A 22539-nucleotide genomic window follows, 5' to 3' on the forward strand; every position below is an offset into this window, starting at 1 on the left:
CCCCGCGCGCCCGAGGGAGCCGGGCCGCCCCCGTCCGCCCGCCCGCCCGCCCTCCCGCAGCCCGGCGCTGTCACGTTCCAGCCGCCTGACTCAGGCCGCGCGGGGCGGGGAGCGGGAGGCGGCGCCGGCGCCCGCCTCGGCCCCGGAGGCGGCACCAGGAAGCGCCCGCCCCGGCCGGAGCCGCCATGTAACCGGCGCCGCCCGGAGCAGAGCCGCGCGCGCGGGCCCCGGCCACCCGCACGCCATGGGGGACGAGGACGAGGACGAGGGCTGCGCCGTGGAGCTGCGGATCACCGAAGGTGGGGCAGGGGTGGCCGCGGAGAGGCCGGTGGTGCGGGGCCCCGGGGGAGGGCCGCCGGGGCTGCGCCGGGGAGGGGTCATGCACTGGCCGCGCTCATTCGCCTGCTGCGCCCGCAGCCAACCTGACCGGGCACGAGGAGAAGGTGAGCGTCGAGAACTTCGAGCTGCTCAAGGTGCTGGGCACGGGAGGTGAGGACCCCCACGGGGCAGGTGTCCCGGGCCTGGCGCCCTGAGCCTCGCGCGCGCGCACCCGCCCGGGCCTGGGCCCCGGCCAGGCCTCCGGCAGTGCCCCCCACCCTTTCCCGGCACAGCCCGCCTTGCCTGCCCCGCCCCGCCCTGCCAGGGTTTGCATGCCCACTCCCGGGGACGTGCCTGCTCCTGGGGCGCTCCACATCGACACCGCCCCTCCCTGCAAGGTCCTCCCGGGGCTCGCCGGCACCCTCCAGGACTTGCAGCCCTCCCAAGTGATTTGCACACCTCCTCCCCGCCCCAGGCGATGTGGCAGCCCGGTCTCCTGCTTTGCTCGCTCCCAGCTTTGCACGCGCCCCGGCCTGGGTTTGCACATCCCTCCCCTGTCCACTCTGCCTTGCACCCCCTGGCGTCTCTGTCTGATCTACGGGTTTGCACATGTCCTGCCCCCACTTTGCCCCGCAGGCCTCCTGGAGCTGCCTGCCTTCCAGCCTGGTTTGCACCTCTCCCTGGTTTTGTGGAGCACCCTCCTGGGCCGCGTACACCCTTTCCTCAGAAGGCTCTGTCAGCTTTTTGCACGCTGGCCTCTCACTCCGGCTCCTTCCCCCAGTTTGCACACCCTCCTGGGTTGGCGTCACACACCCCCCCCCCCGCCCCCACCAGTCCGCACCACCCTTCTGCTCACGGTCTACCCTCCGCTCGCTCACTGCTCCCACAGCCTACGGGAAGGTGTTCCTGGTGCGCAAAGCCGTCGGGCACGACGCAGGCAAGCTGTATGCTATGAAGGTGCTGCGCAAGGCGGCGCTGGTGCAGCGCGCCAAGACCCAGGAGCACACGCGCACCGAGCGCTCGGTGCTGGAACTGGTGCGCCAGGCGCCCTTCCTGGTTACGCTGCACTACGCCTTCCAGACGGACGCCAAGCTGCACCTCATCCTGGGTAAGGGCGGGCACCTGCCCGCCTTGGAGGCCACCACCGAGGCGGGTTGGGCCGCGCGATCGGGGCTGCTTCCCGACGTCCATTCCACACCCCCCTTCCCCCCAGACTATGTGAACGGAGGCGAGATGTTCACCCACCTGTACCAGCGCCAGCACTTTAAAGAGGCCGAGGTGCGCGTGTACGGGGGCGAGATCGTGCTGGCCCTAGAGCACCTGCACAAGGTGGGTGAGGGCCTGGCCGCCCGGCTGCTGCCGAACGTGGCACCCCCGTGGCAGCCTTGAATCGCTGTGTCTGGGGCTTCCTGCTGGGGGGGGACTGGAGCGCCTTTCGCGCAGGCCTCCTGGAAGGGGCTTTCCTCTGACGAGGAACCCGGGGCCACCTCCCGGGGCCATGCTTGCAGAACTTCCTCAAATGGGGACCTCAGGCCTTGGCTCCCAAGGCCTTCTTCTTGTAGGCTTTCCTCCCTCTGGGACCTGTTTCCGTGGGGCATCCCTGCACCGTTCCCGTTCCTTGCTTTGGCGTCTTAAGTGGCCTTTCCCATCCCACGGCCCGGTCCCTCGGCTCACTCCTGCACCGGACACCCCTTCTCTAGGGGGTTGCCCTGATCCCCGAGCTGGGTCTTGGTGCTCGGCCCCGGACACGAGCCGTAGAAGCGGGGGGGGGGGGGGGGGCAGCGTCGGGGAGGAAGCCTCAGTGTCCCTCTTGCTCCCACCAGCTGGGTATCATCTACCGAGACCTGAAGCTGGAGAACGTGCTGCTTGACTCCGAGGGCCACATCGTCCTCACAGACTTTGGGCTCAGCAAGGAGTTCCTGACGGAGGAGGTGAGCGCAGGGCCACGTCTCTGCCTACCGCTCCCCCACTCGAGCCTTCTCCTTCCCGTCTCCTCCTGCTCCGCACCCGGCTCTGCGTTTCTCGCGGCGCAGAGGCAAACGGATCCAGGTCCTGCCTTCAGGAGGCTCCCTCTGTTCCGACCCTCACAAGTCCAGCGAGTCCTACTCTGAGCCTTGGGGACTGCTGGGTGTCCCAACGGGTCCTCTTGCCCTCCCAGAAAGAACGAACCTTCTCCTTCTGTGGCACCATCGAGTACATGGCCCCCGAAATTATCCGCAGCAAGTCGGGGCACGGCAAGGTGGGTTGGCAGGGGAGCGGGTGGGGAGCGGGGGCGGGGCGAGGCGGGGGTGGCCCTGACCCCGGCTCTGCCCTGGCAGGCTGTGGACTGGTGGAGCCTGGGTATCCTGCTCTTCGAGCTGCTGACGGGGGCCTCGCCCTTCACCCTGGAGGGTGAGAGGAACACGCAGGCGGAGGTGTCCCGGTGAGCGGGGCTGGGCGAGGAGGGTGGCTGAGGGGCCTGGGCAGGGTTGGGGAGGGGGCTCGCTGCCCCTGACGCCCCCGCAATCCTCCCAGACGGATCCTGAAGTGCTCCCCTCCCTTCCCCCCCCGGATCGGGCCCGTGGCACAGGACCTGCTGCAGCGGCTACTTTGCAAAGACCCCAAGAAGCGGCTGGGCGCGGGGCCCCAGGGGGCGCAGGAAGTCAAGAACCACCCCTTCTTCCAGGTGAGGCTCCTGACCCTCCCGCACACCTCCCTGCACACACCCAGACCAGGCTGCTGCCCTGTGTTGGGGGATGGTCTGAGACTAGCTGATCTCACTTGATTTAGAAAAACCTCCAGGGGCCCCTGGGTGGCTCCGTTGGTTGAGCGTCTGACTTGATTCTGGCCTTGGTCATGACCCCAGGGTCGTGGGATGGAGCCCCACGTCGGGCTCTGTGCTGAGCGTGGAGCCTGCTTAAGATCGTCTCTCTCTGTCTCTCTTTCTCCCTCTGCCCCTCTCCCCCACTCGCACGCTCTCTCTCTCTCTAAAAAAAAGGAGAAGAAAAACCTCCAGAAAAAGAAAGTGGGTTTGTCGTCTCCGTCTCTAGTGAAACCTGGAGAATGGGTCGGGTTCCTGGGGGAAGGAATGTTGGGCTCATTGACGGGCAGGGCTGGCAGGGGCTTGAGCATGGATTCGTCATCAGCCAGGTTCAGAGAAGGGAGGTGACCCGCTCCAGACCGCACGGGAAATGGGGTCGCGCTGGGAACCGGTCGCGGGTCTCCTGTGGGCCCGAATCAGAACTAAGAGTCACTCTTTTGGCTCTTAGCATTCTCCCAGGCATTCTGTTCTTTGCTCCTGTACAATCTGTGTGCCTGTAATTCAGAGGGACAGTCGGTCAGTCGCTTGGGTTTTGTTCACTTGGTAAGAGCACACACAGGTTAGAGTGCAGTGCAGAGTGAATCGTGTTTCCTTGCGAGACCTTGCTGGCTCGGGCGCGGTGCATGGCCGGCATCGTTGCCCAGCAGGACCCTGAAGCGGTGATCACCCGCCGTGTGTTGGCTCTTTGCGTTGTCATGTAACCTTCAGAACCATTCTGATCATCCCCATCTTCACAGACGGGGAAACCGAGGCTCAGAGAGGTTAAGTGATTTGCCCGAGATCACCCAGCCGGGGGGTGATGGAGCTCAGATCCAAACCCAGGTCTGGGTGATTGGAAGCCCATGCTCTTAACTGCTGTGTTCTGTTTATGGGCGGGGAATCAGATTTGCTACTTGTCTGACATTGTAACAGAAGTACCCATTTATGGGCACTTACGTGGGCCAGGCACTCAGTTATCCTTGCTGTGAGTGCGATCCTCTTAAATCTTCTCACCAATTACCTGCCTGGAAGGTTCCTTGGAGACGCTTTCTTAGACAGGAATCCAAGTCTCCGTGGTGAAGATGTCCCTTCGCGGGGGGAGTGGCTGACGAGCGTCAGTTTCCTTAAGTGAATTCCTCAAGCCCACCCTGAGTACATGCCCCGGGTGCTGGGAGTGGGTTGACCAGTAATCATACTGGAGAGGCGCTAAGGTCTTCGAGGCCTGGGGCTCAGAAGGGGTGGTGGTCCCCTCAGACCCCCTTCTCTCAAGACAGCCTCTTTGGTGGGGCGCCTGGGTGGCTCGGTCGGTTGGGCGTCTGACTTTGGCTCAGATCATGATCTCACGGTTCATGGGTTTGAGCCCCGTGTCGGGCTGTGTGCCGACAGCTCAGAGCCTGGAGCCTGCTTCCGATGCTGTGTCTCCCTCTCTCTCTGCCGGTCCCCCACTCGTGCTCTGTCTCTCAAAAATGAATAAACATTAAAAAAAAAAAAAAAAAAGAGGGGCGCCTGGGTGGCGCAGTCGGTTAAGCGTCTGACTTCAGCCAGGTCACGATCTCGCGGTCCGTGAGTTCGAGCCCCGCGTCGGGCTCTGGGCTGATGGCTCAGAGCCTGGAGCCTGTTTCCGATTCTGTGTCTCCCTCTCTCTCTGCCCCTCCCCCGTTCATGCTCTGTCTCTCTCTGTCCCAAAAATAAAATAAACGTTGAAAAAAAAAATTAAAAAAAAAAGAGATTCTTTGATGAGAGCAATGCTGAGATCCTGGTGCCAGCCCCGCGGCCTTCAAGCCCAAATCAGGCCTCTTGGCTGTGAGTGACAAAAAAGTCGAACCCAAAATGGGGATATCCCTGGAGTAGAGTTTGGCTGCTAAGAACGAAGATTGGAGTGAACAATCTAGATGAGATAGACGTTAATTAATTAATTAATTAATTAATGTATAAAGGTTGGCTTTACCACAGGGCTGCTGTGGTGTTTTGTGAATACAAGCTCCTTTCTTCTTTTTGTAATGCTCCTTCATTCTTAGCCTCCATGCCCAGGGCTGCCTCGTGCGCCAAAATGGCTGCCAGAGCTCTTGCCATCTAGCCCGTTATCTAGGCAGGAATCAAGAGGACAAAGGAGGAGAAGGGCAAAATGGCACGTGCCAACTAGTCACCCTCCTCTTGAGGTTCTTTCTCTGGATTCCTACCTCGCAATTACTGCTTACAAGTTATGGGTCACCCCCAAGTGCCCCAAAGTTTTCTGCAATACGTTAGTTGTGCCCATTGCTTCCTGGAGTAAAGTTGGGGCTGTGGTACTAAGGAAGACCGGGACGATGGATGGCTGGCCAGGCAATGAGCGGGCTCTGCCACCCTAGCTTAAACATAAAAAGGTATGTTTTAGCTCCCGTAAGTGAAAAGTCCCAAGGAAAAGTGGGCTGACTTCAGGCAAGGCTGCATCCAGGTGCTGGATTTGTGTCATTAAGAATTTCTTTCTTTGTGTCTTGGCTTTTCTGTTCATCATTAGACCCTGAAGGGGTCCCCCGGCAGTTCCAGGCCCACATGCTCCCCATTCAAGCCCAGTTGGAGAAAGAGATTTGTTTTGCATGTCAATGCTATTGAAAGTCCCAGAATTGACTAAGTGTGGGGGGGGGGGGCGATTCTGTGAGGGAAATCCGGATTCTGTTATCAGAGGGGGAGAAACACAAGCCGGGGAGGCAGGAAGAACAACTTTCCACCCAAATGCCAGATAGCCCCTTGTCTCACAGAGGAGCTGCCCAGGGAAGGTGGCCTGGAGGGGACCGGGGTTTTCACTTCCTACCCTTGACCCCCCCCCCCCCCCCGATCTCTTACTCCTTTTCTCCAGGGTCTGGATTGGGCTGCGTTGGCTGCCAGGAAAATCCCAGCCCCATTCCGGCCCCAGATCCGCTCGGAGCTGGATGTGGGCAACTTTGCAGAGGAATTTACGCGGCTGGAGCCTGTTTACTCACCCCCTGGCAGCCCCCCGCCTGGGGATCCTCGAATCTTCCAGGTGAGAGCTCACAGAACCACAGGTGCCACGGAGACAGGACCTCGCTGCCAGCCTTGGCCCTGGCTGACTCATGGCCCTGCATAGGCCCTGTGTTCTGATCAGGACTCAGCGTCTCCCCCAGACCCTCTCCACTGGTGGGGCACCCGGAGGTCGTCAGTCCTACGGACTGCCGTGGCGGGACACGTCTTTGAATCTCGTGGTGTATCTTGAGATTTCATGTTAACTTCCCTTCTACTCCACACATCTCTTTTCTGTTCTCTAAAAGCATCGTTTTAACTATTCAGTTAAAAACTATTCAGTTAAAACTATTCAGTTGCTTAAGTGGACAACTAGAAAGAGATTCCATGTTTATACTGTGGCTTTGCATGTTCCTTTGGCAAACCGTATCACATTTGTGGAAGCACAGGCCCCCTTCACTCAAGTTTAGAAGCTGAGGCCCGTTGGACAAGTCCAGACTTCCTTGCTCGGCATTCAAGGCCCCGTATGACGTCATTCTTGCTCAGCGCTCTAGCCTCAGTGCTCACTGTGGTCCCACTTGGTGCTCCAGCACCTGTGACAAACACGCCTCTGTGCCTTTGCACATGCAGTTCCATCCACCTGGAGTACCTTCCCCACCGTTGCCCACCTGGCAGGCTCCTAGTCATCTTCCAAGCCTCCCACTCCTGTTTCAAGCCGTGCTGCTCCTGTGTGAATTCTTCCCCACTCCTCTAGTCCTGGGCTGCCCTTTCCTTGCGCATCGGTTCTCTGTAGCTGGCACCTCCGCTGAGCAGTGTGTCAGGTTGTATCCTAACTGCCTTCCTGAGACTGCTTCCCCTGGTCTGGAAACTCCCAGAAGGCAGGGACTGACTGTGTTTAATTTCTGTGTCCCTTTGCCCAGTGTGGGGGCCTGGCCTGTAGGACACGGTTCGTAAATATGAAGGAAGAATAGGCCAATGTGAGCCGTAGGTGGATCAGTCCCCTCTGTGAGCCCTCTCCCAAGTGCTGGCTTTGCTAGAACCATCCATCTGTTGTCTCACGGTTCTCGTGAGACAGTTCTTTCTGGTGAATCAGTGGTTACTTTCATTCATCCATTTCACGATTCAAAAATATGTATTGAGTGCCTACAATGTGCCAGGCACTGATCCGGGCACCCGGGGACTGATCAGTGAACCAAACAGAAAAGCCTAGAGCCTGCATTCTCATGCACAGTGGGGCTGTGTGTTTAGCAGAAAACAATACATCATCAAAATGACCCTTAAGAAACCCTTGAATTGCCTCTTTGTATTTCCTCAGTGGCCCCGCCCCTTGCCCGGGGGGGGGGGGGGGGCAATGTTTGGTTTGAGATGAAGGAATAATGACTTTTTTGTATTCAGTGGGTAGGTTTGAATTCTCCTAAGCTAAGTGTGTGTGATGCCAGGCCATGCCCCTTTTATGCGCTGGGTCCGTTGTTGTCTGGGTCACTACATTGTGCCAGATGATGGCCTTGGAGCTTAGCACTTGGCGGTCACTGTGATGGGAAGGGCGGAGTTTCAGATTCCTGCGGGATGCGGACCCATGTGATCATAGAACAAGCTGGAATAACATGTCAACACATCCTATGTGCACCAGGGATGCCAAAGGAACGTCCTCCAGTACCTACTATGGTCCAGGGTCTTACCTCTGCCTGCCCTGCCCCTCACCCAGGCTGGGTCTTCCTAGGACTCCATTTGTGCCTCCACCCCCGATACCCACCAGCCTCTGACACAAACCCCACCCCTGCAGGGATACTCCTTCGTGGCGCCCTCCATCCTGTTTGACCATAACAACGCGGTGATGACAGATGTGCTGGAAGCATCTGGCGCTGGAGACCGGCCCGGCCGGGCAGCGGTGGCCAGGAGCGCCATGATGCAGGTGGGTTGGGCCGGGGGTGGGGGGGGGGGGGGGAGTTGATTCTGGGGAGTCTGGGCTCAGGGACTCCAGACCTGGCTTCACCAGGTGTGCCCACGGTGAGGTTTGGAGCCTCTCCGAGGTGGCATGTGAACGTGGCCGCGAGGCTCCCGGGTGCGACCTCTGACGCGCCTCCTTCGCCGCCAGGACTCGCCCTTCTTCCAGCAGTACGAGCTGGACCTGCGGGAGCCCGCACTGGGCCAAGGCAGCTTCTCCGTGTGTCGCCGCTGCCGCCAGCGCCAGAGCGGCCAGGAGTTCGCGGTCAAGATCCTCAGCCGCAGGTGGGCGGGCCTGGGGTGGGCGGGGCCTGCAAAGCCGGGGCCGGGAGGGCGGGGCCGGAGGGCGGCCGAACTGACCCCGCCTGCCTCGCCCCCAGGCTGGAGGCGAACACGCAGCGAGAAGTGGCGGCCCTGCGGCTTTGCCAGTCGCACCCCAATGTGGTGAAGTTGCATGATGTGCATCACGACCAGGTGACGCTTTCTTGGGCTGGGGCGCAACGCAGGGACTCAGGAGACTGCCCTTGGAGGGCGGGAGACGGGGTGGGGGTGGGGGTGGCGGGCGGGGAGGGCAGGAGGAGGAGCCTGAGGACTGGGTGCGGGGGCCTTGAGGGGTACGGCAGGCCAGGGAGGTGGTATCGGAGGGTAGTAGGGCCGGAGGAAGATCGGAGGGTCGGAAGGCGGAGCTGAGGATGGCCAAGGGAACTGAATTTGAGGCCGACGTGGAGGGGGCTAGGATTTAAGGTGGCAAAGGGGCGGAGGCCCGGGAGGCTGACTTGGGGCCTACGGGTTGTTTTGGGGGTGATGGTAGTTCCTCGCTCGAATAGGGGCGGGGCCTGAGGCTAGGGGCGGGGCCCGGCCAGTGGGTGGGGCCTGGCCGGAGACCGGAGGTTCCCAGCGGGACCCGGAGGGTGACCTAGGCCCGCCGCTCCCCGCCCCGCAGCTGCACACGTACCTGGTGCTGGAGCTGCTGCGGGGCGGGGAGCTGCTGGAGCACATTCGCAAGAAGAGGCACTTCAGCGAGTCCGAAGCGAGCCAGATCCTGCGCAGCCTCGTGTCGGCCGTGAGCTTCATGCACGAGGAGGCCGGCGTGGTGCACCGCGACCTCAAGCCGGAGGTGGGCGCGGGGCTGGGGGAGCCGGGGAGGGCCGAGGCGCGGAGGGCTAGTCCCTAACAGGCCGCCCCGCCGCCCTCACAGAACATCCTGTACGCCGACGACACGCCCGGAGCCCCGGTGAAGATCATCGACTTTGGGTTCGCGCGGCTGCGTCCGCAGAGCCCCGCGGGGCCCATGCAGACGCCCTGCTTCACGCTGCAGTACGCAGCCCCCGAGCTGTTGGCGCAGCAGGGTTACGATGAGTCCTGCGACCTGTGGAGCCTCGGCGTCATTCTGGTAGGAGACGGCGTCCCCAGGAGGGTTCAGGGTGCCCCGAGCCTGGGGTCCGGGGGCTTCTCGAGGCGGGCCAACAGGGACGCCCCCGAGGCGGAGGACAGGGGTCGTCATGGTGGGGGTGGCAGCGTGTGCTCGGAGGCTGGGTTTAGAGGGCCTCCCCATACAGAGGCAGGGTTGCTCCGGTGCTGAGGTCAGGGCATCCCAAGTATTAGGGGTTGGAGGTCAGGGTTCATCCTCAGGAGTTACCCTCATGGAGAGGGTGAATGGTTCTGTGGGTGGGTGGGCTGAGTCGGCCTCCTGGCCTGTCTCGGCCCTGCAGCCCGGACCGGTGTCACTTTTCCCTCCACCTCCCCAGTACATGATGCTGTCGGGGCAGGTCCCCTTCCAGGGGGCTTCAGGCCAGGGCGGGCAGAGCCAGGCGGCAGAGATCATGTGCAAGATCCGCGAGGGGCGCTTCTCCCTTGACGGGGAGGCCTGGCAGGGCGTGTCTGAAGAAGCTAAGGAGCTGGTCCGAGGTGCGGAGCCGGTGGGGGTGGGGGCAGGGTCACAGATCATGGCTGGGGAGGCGGCGGCCGTGGGGTCTCGATGGGTTAAGTGTTTGGTCTGGGGAACTGGGCCGGGAGGAGAGTGGGGCTCTTGGGAGGTCTCTGGGGCGCAGCCTCCACACACACACACACACACACACACACACACACTCGGCCCCTCCTCAACACTTCCCTGCCTCCAGGGCTCCTGACGGTGGACCCCGCCAAGCGGTTGAAGCTCGAGGGGCTGCGGGCTAGCACGTGGCTGCAGGACGGCAGCGCGCGCTCCTCGCCCCCACTCCGGACGCCCGACGTGCTGGAATCCTCGGGTCCGGCTGTGCGCTCCGGGCTCAACGCCACCTTCATGGTGAGGGGCGGGGCCTGTGGGCGGTGGGCGGGCGGGGCCTGGAGAGGCGGGGCCTCCGAGCCCGGAGAGGTGAGGCGCACCCAGTACTGACCTCCCTCCCCCGGTGGTCGGCGCCTTGACCTTTGGGAGAGGCTGCGGGCCGGCCACCTGATGGCCTTGATCCGGTGGGATGGGAGAGAGGGGCTGGGTTGGGGGCCCGAGGGGCCCGGCAGGTGGTGGGGGATGGGGGACTCACCCGCCTTTCTGCCAGGCCTTCAACCGGGGCAAACGCGAGGGCTTCTTCCTGAAGAGCGTGGAGAACGCGCCCCTGGCCAAGCGGCGGAAACAGAAGCTGCGGAGCGCCGCCACCTCCCGCCGCGTCTCCCCCGCGCCCGCCGCCCCGGGCAGGGCCCCCGCCGCCAAAGGAGCCCCCAGACGAGCCAACGGCCCCCTGCCCCCCTCCTAGCCCCACCCCCACCCCGTAACCTCCCTTCCCCCACAGGGGCTGTGACCTGGGAGCCTCCGGTATCGGCTCCGCCCCATCCCCAGGGATTGCCTTTCCCTCCCCTTCCCCCCCCCCCACCCCACTCCCAGACAGAGCAGAAGTATTTTTATAAGCAGAGAATTTTTTATGTCTTACCAGATAGAGTTCGAGATGCAGGGAGGGAGGGGCCTCTGCCAAGACAGCGCCTCATCTGGCTGAAGTCACTTCTCCCCCAGGGGGCTGTTCCTGCAGGGAAGGGTTCCTCCCGCATTTCTACGCACTGAGTTGCCTGCCGCAGGGAGAAACTGGGACCTCTCCCCTGCCCTCCCCTGAGGCCCTGCTCTTGGGAGGGGGCGCCCCTCTCGCTGTCACTTTATGGACTGTCTGTGCAATCATGTCCACCAAAGACCTGTGTTGGGGAGGGGGGTTCAAGGAGAGGTCCTGGGGGACCCCTGAAGCATTTCTGCCTCACTTTATGTCACCTGCTTCTCCCCTATTGGGGCTAAGTTAGGAGGTAGGCAACCCCTAGAAGGGGAGGCCCCTTCTCACCCCCCCACTCCCCACCCCCCTTGGCACAGCTGCCCCTGGCTGGGGGCAGGGCCTTGAGGGTCTGGGCTGGGCATCTGCAGTCACTGCCTCAGCCCATCCAGGCTGTGCCTTTGACTTTAAAATAAAAGTCCATCCAGTGCTGTGTGGGAGGTCTGTGTGTGCGCGGAGGGTGTGTGGGGCAAACGTTTCCAGCCGGTGGGGCCTGGGGCCCCAGAGAGGAGGGACAAGGGCAGACCCTTTGTCCATACCTCTGTCCTTGACTTTTGAACCCAGCAGCAGGAGGGCCAAACAATCCTCTTGGCTGCATATTTGGACAGCTCTGCCATGGATCACTTAGGATTCTCTTGGGTATAGTAGTAGAAAACCCAACTTGAACTTAACTTCAGAGTGGGATTTTCTTAGGCCCTTGTAACCACACGGTGCAGCGGCGCCTTCAGGCAAGGTCTGATCTGGACACAAACTCATGGCCAGGACCCAGTTTCCCAGACTCAATTTTTTTTTTTTTAATTTTTTTTTTTTTTTTAATTTTTTTTGGGACAGAGAGAGACAGAGCATGAACGGGGGAGGGGCAGAGAGAGAGGGAGACACAGAATCGGAAACAGGCTCCAGGCTCTGAGCCATCAGCCCAGAGCCTGACGCGGGGCTCGAACTCACGGACCGCGAGATTGTGACCTGGCTGAAGTCAGACGCTTAACCGACTGCGCCACCCAGGCGCCCCCCCCAGACTCAATTTTTTTATTCCGATTTCTTGGTGTTGCAGCCTGGAGCATTTTCCTTTTGGCCCCAGGATGGGTGCCGGGTGCTCCAGGGGCAACAGACTGAAATGTGATAGAGTGTTTTAGCTTTCCCTGTGGAAATCCCAAGAAGAACTCCGATCGGATCCACTTAGGTCACGTGTCCTCCGTGGACCAGTCACTGTGGCCAGGGATACAGGGTGCTGCTTGCCTTAGATCTGGATCTTGGACTCCCCTCTGGAAGCTCATTGGGTGGAGAGCCAGTGAAGGGGTGGGTCCTTAGAGGTCCGTTGGACAGAGCTTGGTGCCTGTCAGAGAGGGAGTCCTTGAGGCCATCAGTGTGGCACCTCCCTCCAGCAGAGCGGGAGACCACTCCCCCTCCCCCGCTGTGTGATCCCTGGTAGGTGGTTGTGGCCATAGGGCAGTGGTGGCTCCAGCATCTTTGGGTGCCCTAGGTCAGGGCTACTCATCTGCACAGTGCAGAGAGCCCTGCCCCAGGGTTGCCTGGACGTTACCACTCTAGATGCCTCCAGGCCATCTCCCCATATTACCCTGTGGGGTCATCTCATGGTGGACCGTCCCTTCCCGTTCTGAGGTTTGCCTCTTACAGGGGGAGGTACCCAGGAGATAGGAACCCGGAGATGCTGAAGTCGGGGCAAAGCCAGGTGGTCCCGGGGGCAGGTGGGGTCCCGTGAGTGTGGATCGAACGCAGTTGGGTGGCGTGGGGACATCCGACTGTCCCATCCTGTAGGTCTGAGAGGAGGGAAGGGCCCAGGAGAAGGTCCCCAGGACCTGACCCAGTCACATGACTGTTAAGAGCAGCAAAGGAACAGATGTGACATTGTGGTGACTTACGAACAGTTCACTGAGTTTTACGGACGGGTTCAATGTGCAGGGACGGTCCTGAACACTCTTCATGGATTATCTTCATTATGTCCTAGATTCCTCACAACTGGTTTATGAGAAAGGCATCACCGTCATTTAAGAGGTGACAAAAGCGAGCCTCAGTGAAGGTCAGCTCAAGGTCACTCAAGTAGATGTGCATTCCGTCCGGTGGAAGGATTCCAGGATTCCTTCGACCCCAGGAGTTCCACTGTGAACGCGGGCTTTAATTTTACCCCAGTGCTGGATGTTTCCGTTGTTGAAAGCTTTTTTGGAATGTTTTATTGTTTATTTTTTGAGAGAGCGTACGAGTCGGGGAGGTGGAGAGAGAAAGGGGACAGAGGATCTGAAGCAGATCCTCGGTGACGTCAGCACAGGGCCTTACGTGGGGCTCGAACCCGGGAACCATGAGGATCCTGACCCGAGCAGAAGTTGGGAGCTCGACCCAGCTGGAGCCACCCAGGCGCCTCGAAAACTTTGTTTCCATCACAAAGGATGTAGAGACAAACACGTCTGTACACAAATCTGTGCATTTAAAAATAGCTTTATTGAGGTACAATTCAGATCGCGTATTATTCACCCATTGACGAGTACAATTCAGTTATTTTTTTAGCATACTCAGAGTTGTGCAGCCGTGACAGGAGTCTGATTTGAGAACACTTTTCACTCATAGGAAACTCTACCCATTGGCAGTCACGCCCCATTTCCCCTCAACCCTCCAGCCCAAGACAGCCCGGTGTCTAAGCCCCGTCTCTATAGGTTTGCGACATATTTTGAAACATACTTTCAAATAACCATAAATATTGTACCCGCACTATGCACTGAGCATTATTTAGAAACCTTTGCTAATTTGATGGCTGAGAATCATCTTCAGTGTCCTTCCCCTTTTATCCTCCGTAACTCACCCTAAGAAAGAGGTCTTCTTGGCCTCATTTCTTGGGTGAAGGAACCAGGGTTCAGAGGATGGGGGTAACCCCAAAGGGGGAAGCCTGGTGGGGGCTGGAAAGGGCTGGGGTTCAGAGGAATGAGCTGGCTTTGATCTGATTTCTGCCTCTGCCCTGTGTGGCCGGGCGGTCTGCAGGGGAGACCGATGTGACTTGAGTTGTCGCCTGGGCAGGGGGTGAACCAGCAGAGTGTGGGGGGGGGGGGGTGGCGGCCACAAGCAGGGAGGTCAGGAGGCCAGAGGCAAGTTATCAGAACCTACGGTCTGGCAGCCTGCTTTGACACCTTGACTTTGGCCTCTGACCAGACCAGCCTTAACGTGGATGCTGAATCAGAAGAGCAGAGGGGCTCATCCTTCTGGGCCTCTATTCTCTTTTTTTATTTTCCTCTTTTTTTTTTTTTGTGAAGATTTTATTTATTTCTTAAGTCACGTCTACACCCAACTTGGGGCTCGAACCCACAACCCCGAGATCAAGAGTCGCACGTTCCGCGGACTGAGCCAGCCAGGCACCCCCTCTATTCCACTCTTAAAATGGCCTCCAGAGCAGACTCGGGCTCCTGGCTCTATTAATGTGCTCATATCTCTGAGAGCCCCATAAGCATTCATTTCCCTTCACATCACTATTAACGAACTACTGTTTAAAAAAATATTTTTAATGTTTTATTTATATCTGAGAGAGAGAGAGAGAGCGAGAGATCGCAAGCTGGGGAGGGGCAGAGAGAGAGCAGAGCGGGAGACACAGAATCCGAAGCAGGCTCCAGGCTCGGAGCCCTCAGCACAGAGCCCGACGCGGGGCTCGAACCCACAAGCAGCGAGATCATGACCTGAGACGAAGTTGGACAGTTGGGCGCTCAAACAACTGAGTCACCCAAGCGTCCCTTCACGAACTACTGTCGAAACTGAAGTCAGGGTTCCAGTGTCTCATCAGTGCCCCGTGTTTGACTCTGGGCAAGTTGGCCCTCCTTAACGTTCCCCGGGGCTCTCAACAAGAATATTCCACAGTAATGGGAGGAGGGATTGCAAACGGACTGCCTGTGCCTGTGCCTAGAGACTTTTTTTTTTTTTCAACGTTTATTTATTTTTGGGACAGAGAGAGACAGAGCATGAACGGGGGAGGGGCAGAGAGAGAGGGAGACACAGAATCGGAAACAGGCTCCAGGCTCCGAGCCATCAGCCCAGAGCCCGACGCGGGGCTCGAACTCACGGACCGCGAGATCGTGACCTGACTGAAGTCGGACGCTTAACCGACTGCGCCACCCAGGCGCCCCTAGAGACTTGTTTTTTTTAGGGGGGGCCAGCACATGTTTTAAAATGAGAAAATGCAGGGGCACCTGGGTGGCTCAGTCGGTTAAGCATCCGACTCTTGGTTTTGGCTCAGGTCATAATCTCACGGTTGGTGGGGATCGAGCCCCGCACCCGGCTCTGAGCTGCCAGCATGGAGCCTGTGTCTCTGCCCTTCCTCCTCCCGCCCCACTCCCCGCGCGCTTGTACGTGTGCTCTCTCTGTCTCAAAATAAATAAACAGCAAAAACCTAAAGAAACAAAAGGAGGAAATGCACACGCAAGTCTGGATGTTTGACTTTTATTGATACGTTGGAAGGGCCGGCAGCCCGGGGGAGGTTTTCCCGCATGGTCCGATCGGCCGTGCAGAGTCACGTGGTTCCCAAAGAGACCGGCTCCCCAGTGCTCACACCAGCTCTGTCCCTCATTTCTCCCCCGGCTGACTCCTGATCTCAGCTCAGGTCTTGATCTGAGGGTCGTGAGTTTGAGCCTCATGTTGGGCTCTGTGCTGGGCGCAGAGCCTCCTTTGAAAAAAAAAAAAAAAAATTCACCTTCATTGAATGTTAACTTTAGAAACAAAATCAGAAAATGCTAAAAGGAAAACATGAAACACCATTGGTGGCATTAGTCACCGGATTGTCCTCAGATTTTCTTTTGTTACATTACTTTTTTTAAGATTTTATTTTATTTTGTAATGTTTATTCATTTTTGGGGGCAGAGAGAGAGATAGAGAGAAAGAGCGAGGGAGGGGCAAAGAGAGAGGGAGACACAGAATCTAAAGCAGGCTCTAGGCTCTGAGCTCTCAGCACAGAGCCGAATGCGGGGCTCGAACGCCCAAATCGTGAGATCATGACCCGAGCTGACGTTGGATGCTTAAGCGACTGGTCCACCCAGACGCCCCTAAAGATTTTATTTTTAAATAATCTTTATACCCAGTGTGGGGCTCTAACCCACAACCCTGAGATTAAGACTCTCAGGTTCCCCTGACTGAGCCAGCTAAACACCAGTAGATTTTTCTTTATCGATAGAGATTTTCAATGGATAGAGCATCAAAGTGGAAATCAGTTATTGTAACCTGTTTCAAACTCAGAAATAGATTTGAATGTCTACACCAATAATTATATTAAACATTTTGGGGAGGTGTCTGGCTGGCTCCGTCGGTGGAGGCTGCAACTCTTAATCTCATGGTTGCCAGTTCGAGCCCCACATTGGGTGTGGAGGTTAAAAAAAAAAGATTTTATTTTATTTATTTATTTATTTTATTTTTATTTAAAAGTTTTTTTTTTTTTTTAACGTTGTATTTATTTTTGAGACAGTGAGAGACAGAGCATGAACAAGGGAGGGTCAGAGAGAGGGAGACACAGAATCTGAAACAGGCTCCAGGCTCTGAGCTGTCAGCACAGAGCCCGACACGGGGCTTGAACTCCGGAACCGTGAGATCGTGACCTGAGCCGAAGTCGGATGCTCAACCGACTGAGCCACCCAGGCGCCCCAAAGATTTTATTTTTAAGTAAAGTTCATGTATTTATTTCGAGGGAGAGAGAAAGAGAGAGAATGCATGCTTGCACAGATGGGAGGGGCAGAGAGAGAGGGAGAGAGAGAATCCCAAGCAGGCTCTGAGCCCTCAGCGCAGGACCCAGCTCGGGGCTCGACCTCACGAACTTTGAGATCATGACCTGAGCCGAAATCAAGAGTTGGGCACTTAACCAACTGAGCCACCCAGATACCCCCCAAATAAAGTACAAAAAAATTCGGGGAGTATATTATGGTTTAGACTGTTCTCTGTTTTTGGCTCCTTGGGGTGTTTTTAATTTCTTGCTTTTTAATTTAATTTTTATTATTTTTTAAAATGTTTAGTTTTTGAGAGACAGACAGACAGAATGCAAGCAGGGGAGGGGCAGAGAGAGAGGGAGACACAGAATCGGAAGCAGCCCCAGACTCTGAGCTGTGACGCGGCACCGAGCCCGACGCGGGACTAGAACTCACAAACTGTGAGATCACGACCTGAGCCGAAGTCGAACCCTTAACCGACTGAGCCACCCAGGCGCCCCTTTTCCAATTATTATTTTTAAAAATGTGTTTATTTTATTTTATTTTATTTTATTTTATTTATTTATTTATTTTGAGAGAGAGAGCGTGCTTGTGCGCACGTGCGAGCGGGGGAGGGGCAGAGAGCGAGGAAGAGAGAGAACCTCAAGCGGGCTCCATGCCCGGTGTCGAGGCTGACGCGGGGCCCGATCTTCTGGCCCTGAGATCATGACCTGAGCCGAATCAAGAGTTGGGTACGCTTCACCGCCTGAGCCACCCAGGGGCCCCTAATGTCTTGCCATTTTAAAAAGTGTTGCCGCGAACATCCTCTTGCCTCTATCTTTGCTCACCGGTCCAACTCTTTCCTTAGGGTACATTTCTCCTGGGTGAGTTCTCTGGCTAAAGGACGTGCTCATGCATGCACATTTTAAAGGCGATCGGTGTCTGTGATCATGCTGCCCTTCCAAAAGGTCCCATCATTTTATATGACTTACAGCAGCATGGGGGGGGGGAGGGGGGATCCAAGACGCGCTGTCCCCTTCAAAACACAACGATGCATCTCAGCAGCCCAGTGTGTCCTTGCCTGGGAGGCCTCGTTTCTCTTGGCAGAGGTCCTGGAGGTGGCGAGGGGGCCCCTCTTTCTCCTGTCCCAGGGTCTGGCTGGGCTGTGATGCGGGGGTTGGGGGGGAGCATGTGGCCCGTGAGCAGGTGAGGGGAAACCGCTTCCTCTCTCCCCTCTACGCCAGGGTGGGTTGGGGGGGGTCCGTGTAGAGAAGGTGGAAGGTGAGCCCCATGGAGTCCGCAGGGAGTTGGCCCGCAGCGAGGGCAGGTGAGGCACCCGTGGGAACACTTGGGCGCCAAGTGGCCTTGTCACCGTGACAATCCAGCGGGGCCTGGGTCTGCAATCCTCGTGGGGGGAGTGGGGAGAGGGCGGCGCCCAGCTGGCAGAGCCGGAGGGTGCCGACAAGGTGCCCGGCACACCGTGAGCTCCCCGCAAATGCAGCTCACCTAGGAAAATAAAATAAAATAAAATAAAATCAAGAGAACCCATGGAAAAATCAGAATGGGCTCAGGCATGCCATCGACAGAGACCCACGTCCAGGCGAGACCTCGGGAATGCTCTTCCCACCGCTAGGTCTCCCCGACTCCCTGCCTGGCAGGCCCTCCCTGCCTCCAGGGTGGTGTTGTCCCCTCCCTGCGGGAGCCCGGGGTAAGAGCCTGGCAGCGAATACTTTATTGTTCTAGGGTCTCCCCCTGCCCCCACGAGGGGGGACCAGGGTCCTGGCTGAGCCTTACTGACCACGGGGATCTGTGGGATTCAGACGGGGCCAGGAGGGACGGACTCTGGGCCCCGGCTGGGGCCAGGCACGTCTGGAGGTGTAGAGAAGAGCTAGGGGACCCAGCGGGGTCTCGGGGCTCAGCCTCTGGGAGCCTTCCTCCCCCACGTCTCGGCTGGGCCACCACCGGCAAATCACTGAGCCTCTCTGTGCCTCAGTAACCTTATCCACGAAATGGGGACAATGCTACTTGCGACCTCGTGGGGTCGGCTGAGGGCTGGATGGAGTGACGCATGCGGGGCACTAGGCACGCCTGCCTGCCAGGCGTCACTAAGTGCCGGTGACAGTGCAGAGTGGCGGTTGAGGAGGGGGCAGAGGGTGGCGGGGCCTCTGAGGGGGAGGCAGGAGGCCGCTGCCGTCTAAATGGGCAGACCCTGGCTGGCTCCCTGGTGATGGCGCGTGCCCGCCCGCGGGCGCTGGTCTGGTACCACATCTTTGGGGAAAGGGGACCCTGGCTTCTTCCTTGCTTCGAGGGTGCACGGAGCCCAGACAACTCTTCCTTCCAGATTTCTGCAAAGCTCACAGGTACAGACTTTTCCGCAGGCAGAGCAAGGAGACTGACCTCCGGAAGGCGCGCCTACCCACGGTCACAGGGCTGCAGAACAGCAGGGCCGGGTGTCCCCACGCTCCCAGCTTGAGTTTTCCTCCCCGTGGGGCCATGCTTTCTGTAATCAGAATTTTCCACAGGGACCCAGATCCAATTGTTACGGTAGGAGCCTTCGGGAGCCAGAGATTCAGGCCAGCGCCCGTCTATGGGGGGGAGGGTAGGGAGGGAGGGTATTTGTTGGAGTGAGGGGTGTCTGCCTTGCTTCCTCCCCCCATACCCAGATTCCCCCCGCACGGTCCCTTCCGGCCCAGCAGGGGCCAACAGGTGCCTGGCAGGGCCTGCTTGTGGACAGACGTCTCCGTAAACCTGCGACAAGGCAGACTGCTGGGGGAACACCGGACAGGACAGGACAGGACAGGAGCGGGGAGAACCCCAGTGGGCACTGACGGGTCAGCAGGGGGGAGACCTTTCTCCCTGGAGGGGCACTCCCAGGCAGGGCCTCCCCTACCTGCCTCTCCCCTGGCTGAGGCTGGGAGGCTCACAACGGAGGATTCTTGTCTGAGGGAGCCAGATCCGGAGGAAGTGCCTTTAGTCGCCCGTGGAAAGAGGAAGCACCTTCTGGAGATTTCCCTCAACAGCAGCAAGAATGATAATGATGTTGGGGCGCCTGGGTGGCTCAGTCGGTGAAGCGTCCGACGTCGGGCTGGGGTCGTGATTGCGCGGTCCGTGAGTTCAAGCCCCGCGTCGGGCTGTGTGCTGACAGCTCAGAGCCCGCAGCCAGCTTCCGATTCTGTGTCTCCCTCTCTCTCCGCCCCTCCCCTGCTCACCCTCCGTCTCTTTTTTTCTCTCCCAAAATAAACGTGAAAAAAAAAATGATAAGGAGGTTGAACCCGTTTATTTAGAACCCATCTGTCACGCACCAGGCAGACCCGTGTCAATGCCGTTATCGGAGCTGCTGTTGCTGGATAAAATCAGCAGTTGCTTAATGTTATTGGGCACTTGTCCTGCCTGGGCCAGGAGCCAGGCGCTGGGCCAAGCCCTGTCTAGGGATGATTTCACTTCATGAATAGCTTCTACATTGTTATTGTCCACTGTCGTTCCATTTTATGGATGAGGAAAATGAGGCTCAGCGATGTAAATTGTCCAGGGTCACACAGCAGCATCCAGGAATGCCAGCCTTAGGACCCAGGTCTCTGGGGTCTAGACCCCGGGCTCTCCATCACCACCACCTTATCTCCTACCTTGAAGACATCTCCCCCCAACAGAGGCGTGTTTTTGTTTTCTTCTTCTGTTAAGTGTTAGCTTTCTTGGCCCCCGAGGGTCTGGAGCTCGCCTCGACCTACGCAGGAGCCCGAAGCACCAGAAATGCCACCTCTGGGCTTTCTTTACGGGAGGCGGACAGACGTGCCAGCGGCCTTTTTATGAAATCGAGGCTGTCAGTCATCACGTGGTCTTGGGGTGTCGTCCCTCCTCTTAGCTCGGCTCTCCATTCGGACCCCCGGCGGGAAGATTCTGATCCCGAAAGACAAACCACAGGGTTACAGAGTGAATTGTCCCAAGGCGAAAAGCAAACCGAAAGATGGATGAGGAGGAATAAGCCCTGAAACTCGGGAGACAAAGACCCGGAGGTCCCAGGAGACCACCAGCTGAGCATTAGTCAACGGGGCTGCTGTTTTAAATACCACTTAGCAGTGGAGTCTGATAGTGGGCTTGTTACGGTGAATATCGCATCTCAGATGGAGAAAAGGGCTGAGAACACCTGACACTCTGCCTCTCCCCCACCGGCCCCGCCATGATCATTGTTTATATGCTTGTGTCATTTGTGTCCTCTCCCTCCCCCGCCAAGAAACATTCCTTAGCTTTCAGAAAGGGCTCAAAACGATGCAAGCAAAAGTTATGCGGGGAGGAGGGGGGGGGTGGTTTCTGGGAAAGCTCTTCAAAGGAGGCTGACTCCGCAGGGAGGCATGTCCTTTTACCCCTGCCCCCTTTGCAAGCTCTGCTGCCTGGAATGCGGATGCGATGTCTGGAGCTAAAGTAACCGTTTTGGCATCATGAGGTGACTTCAAGGACGGAAGCCTCATGTTAATGGTGGCGGAGAGCAGGCTAGAGGAGCCTGGGTCGTCGGTGGCGGTGGAGCTGCCGTGTTCACCCTGGACTGGACTTCTTTGTACGTGAGAGGAAAATTTAACCTCGATCTTATTCTAGCCACTGCTCTTTTGGTTCTCTGGGACTCGTAATCAGGCGCAGCTCTTAACTGACACCAAAGGCGTTGAGCACGGCTGGTGCAGCCTTCCCGCCTCTGTTCCCGAGTGAAGAAGAGCTTGATGTGGATGTCGTAGGGTGTCCCTAGGTGTCCGTGAAGGGAGGCAGAGTCTGCTGTTTGCAGGCTGAGGGCCTCGTGTTGGCCTGGTCCTTTTTGCAGGGCTGGACACACACGGTGGTTTCCTCTCTTAGGACTGGAGGCCGAGGGTAAAGATGCTTGGCGCAGAGGTGCCGGGGAGAGGAAGGGCGGAGGGGAGAGAGCGCCGTGGTGAGGCTGAGGCTTGTGACCTGCTTCCGTGAGAGGTAGTGAGCCTCCGGGTGACACAGGACAGCACAGTCATGGGGTGGGCCCAGCACCTTGCATTTCTGCCCCAACCCCAGCCTGATCCTGATTGGGTAGGACCGGCAGGCGGGGAGCACCAGGGGTGGCCCTGATGGCTAGGGCGGGTGGGTGGGGGGTGCGCTCTGGGGTGGGGGGGGAGATGGGGTGTAGGATAAGGGGTGGGAGTGGGGGGCTGCTCTCCTGGAGGGCCGGCCGGCAGAGGCAGGGGACACAGATAAGACAAGGCCGGAGCAGAAGACAGGTCTGGGCTTGTACCTGAGCGCGCATGAAACACCCAGGGGTGCTGCGGTGGCCCCCGAGGCCCTGTGGGTGTGCAGCTGGGCTCTAAGAAGCCTGGCAATTTAAACATGGATGTGGAGAGACCTCATCCATAGCCCCGGGCAGCTGAGCGACCTTTTTGGAAAGAACAGAAACTTCTACCTCTGTCTAAACACCTCTGTCCGCAGCTATCCACCCCAAGACTTCGTTCTCGGAAACATCCCTTTGCCAATCGATGCCTGTAATAAAGATCGGAAACATGAAACAAGGATTGAAAGCCTTACAACGGCTACATCTCTGCAGTTTGTTATTTTATTTTATTTTATTTTATTTTATTAAAAAAATTTTTTTTTCAACGTTTATTTATTACTGAAGGACAGAGAGAGACAGAGTGTGAGCAGGGGAAGGGCAGAGAGAGAGAGGGAGACACAGAATCCGAAGCAGGCTCCAGGCTCCGAGCTGTCAGCACAGAGCCCGACGCGGGGCTCGAACTCCGGAACCGTGAGATCGTGACCTGAGCCGAAGTCGGATGCTCAACCGACAGAGCCACCCAGGCGCCCCTCTAACTCATGTTGGGATGTTGGAGGGGGCTGGTGCTTTTCATTTTCCAGTCTTCAGTGGGTGCTGCTG

General features: G+C 58.1%; 1 protein-coding gene across 3 annotated transcripts; it reads left to right on the top strand.

The window, feature by feature from the left end:
• Positions 1-128: 128 nt before the first annotated feature.
• Positions 129-11439, top strand: RPS6KA4 (ribosomal protein S6 kinase A4). 3 transcript variants are annotated; one of them, XM_043581563.1, is made up of 17 exons: positions 129-299; positions 418-489; positions 1208-1426; positions 1532-1647; positions 2142-2249; positions 2477-2557; positions 2637-2740; positions 2833-2983; positions 5934-6098; positions 7839-7967; positions 8151-8284; positions 8380-8473; positions 8943-9116; positions 9198-9392; positions 9748-9907; positions 10120-10283; positions 10534-11439. In XM_043581563.1, the coding sequence occupies exons 1-17, from the start codon at positions 245-247 to the stop codon at positions 10726-10728; spliced, it is 2316 nt and encodes a 771-aa protein (XP_043437498.1). In that variant the 5' UTR covers positions 129-244; the 3' UTR covers positions 10729-11439. The 3 variants fall into 3 exon arrangements, with proteins under 3 accessions (XP_043437498.1, XP_043437499.1, XP_043437500.1); XM_043581565.1 differs by having other exon boundaries at positions 164-299; positions 418-443; XM_043581564.1 differs by lacking the exon at positions 418-489 and having other exon boundaries at positions 153-299.
• The last annotated feature ends 11100 nt before the right edge of the window (positions 11440-22539 follow it).

This window comes from Prionailurus bengalensis, chromosome D1, assembly GCF_016509475.1.
Source record: "Prionailurus bengalensis isolate Pbe53 chromosome D1, Fcat_Pben_1.1_paternal_pri, whole genome shotgun sequence".
Classification (NCBI taxonomy): Eukaryota; Metazoa; Chordata; class Mammalia; order Carnivora; family Felidae; genus Prionailurus; species Prionailurus bengalensis.